A 1,328-nucleotide genomic window follows, 5' to 3' on the forward strand; every position below is an offset into this window, starting at 1 on the left:
TATTATTATTATTATTATTATGTTTGGAACATTATGAGGACCAGGACAGTACTTAACTTGTTATCCCAGTAAACCACGCCAAACACTGATGTTTACAGAACTCCGGGGGTCTCGGGACATGAGGTCAGTTAGCTGTAACTGCTGGCTGTGGGGCTGCAGCCACTTGGTGGGGATATTTAGACCTATTTAACTGGGGAGGGGGGGGCGGCATCTAATTACATGTATAAAAATCTCGATTTTAATCCGTCAGGTAGCTTACTTTTGTTATGTGTACCCAACGTCGCATATTATTTTGTCTAGATATCAATGTCACCCCAGTGCCATTAAAAGCCTCCCAGAGCTCAAGATTTTAATTGTTTTATTGAGTTGAATAGGGCCTCAGTGTGTGAGGCAAAGGATTAAGTGACAAAACACGGTGGCATTTAGCTTATCAGTAACATTTAGAGAACATTCCAAAGGCAAATACGTTACTATGGTAATCAGTTGTCCGGCAAAAACAGCAGACAGCTCGCTTTAAAATGAAGACTGTTTCATAATTGTGTCACGCATGTCCCCTGCACGCATTGGGCACATTTGCAACCCACAACAAAAATGTCATGTAACTGAGGGACAGGGCCTATCAGGACCAAAAAACAACAACGATAAACCGGTATTGGTCTAAAACAACTTAAGAAATTACAAAAGGAACACAATTTGAGCAAAGTGTATCATTCTAGGCATAGATTTTTTTAAAAGGACTAACTACAGAAAACACAATATCCTCTAAAATTAGTCCTTTAACATAAAATTATTATATTTCCAACTCATCAATAGATATACTTTCGGAGTCGATTTCCAAATTCACTTCCAGCCAATTTCTCTTCAAAAGCTTTGTTAAATCTCTCACTCTGTTCTACAGTGAACCTGCCTTTCCAAGATTTTATCAAACCCACTACTGCAATATCCAGATGACCACTTAAAAATCTGTCCGACAATATTTTGCTTTTCTCCTCAGTCCCAGCCTTCATGTTGTCAAAGGACGTTGCTGTGGCTATCTGCTCGGCCAGGGTGTCCGGTTGACCCAGAAAACGACAGAGGTCCCTGATGACGTCAGCAGGCTGTTCCTTCAGCTTCTCGTACTGCGCCACAAACACGGGCACCTCAGGGTTGTCGGACATGAACTTCTCCCAGGCCAGGACGTGCTCGAACCACGAACCCCACAGATACTCGCCGGCCAGCTGGGGAGAGAGACCAGTGTAAAATTAAGCCATGATGTACGAGCGTATATTGCGGTTTGGTCAAAGATATGTTGTAGACTTTGTCCTCTCTCTCTCTCTCTCTCTCTCTCT

General features: G+C 42.5%; 1 protein-coding gene across 1 annotated transcript in view; it reads right to left on the minus strand.

Moving 5' to 3' along the window:
* Positions 1-47: 47 nt before the first annotated feature.
* LOC101848668 (sulfotransferase 1A1) overlaps positions 48-1,328 on the minus strand; it is a gene marked incomplete at its 5' end in the record, with an annotated part of 3,906 nt that continues 2,625 nt past the window's right edge. The window contains 1 exon segment of the mRNA XM_005102224.2: positions 48-1,217. Coding sequence (XP_005102281.1) covers positions 807-1,217 — 411 coding nt within the window. The 3' untranslated portion in view covers positions 48-806.

Source organism: Aplysia californica, unplaced genomic scaffold (genome assembly GCF_000002075.1).
Source record: "Aplysia californica isolate F4 #8 unplaced genomic scaffold, AplCal3.0 scaffold00317, whole genome shotgun sequence".
Classification (NCBI taxonomy): domain Eukaryota; kingdom Metazoa; phylum Mollusca; class Gastropoda; order Aplysiida; family Aplysiidae; genus Aplysia; species Aplysia californica.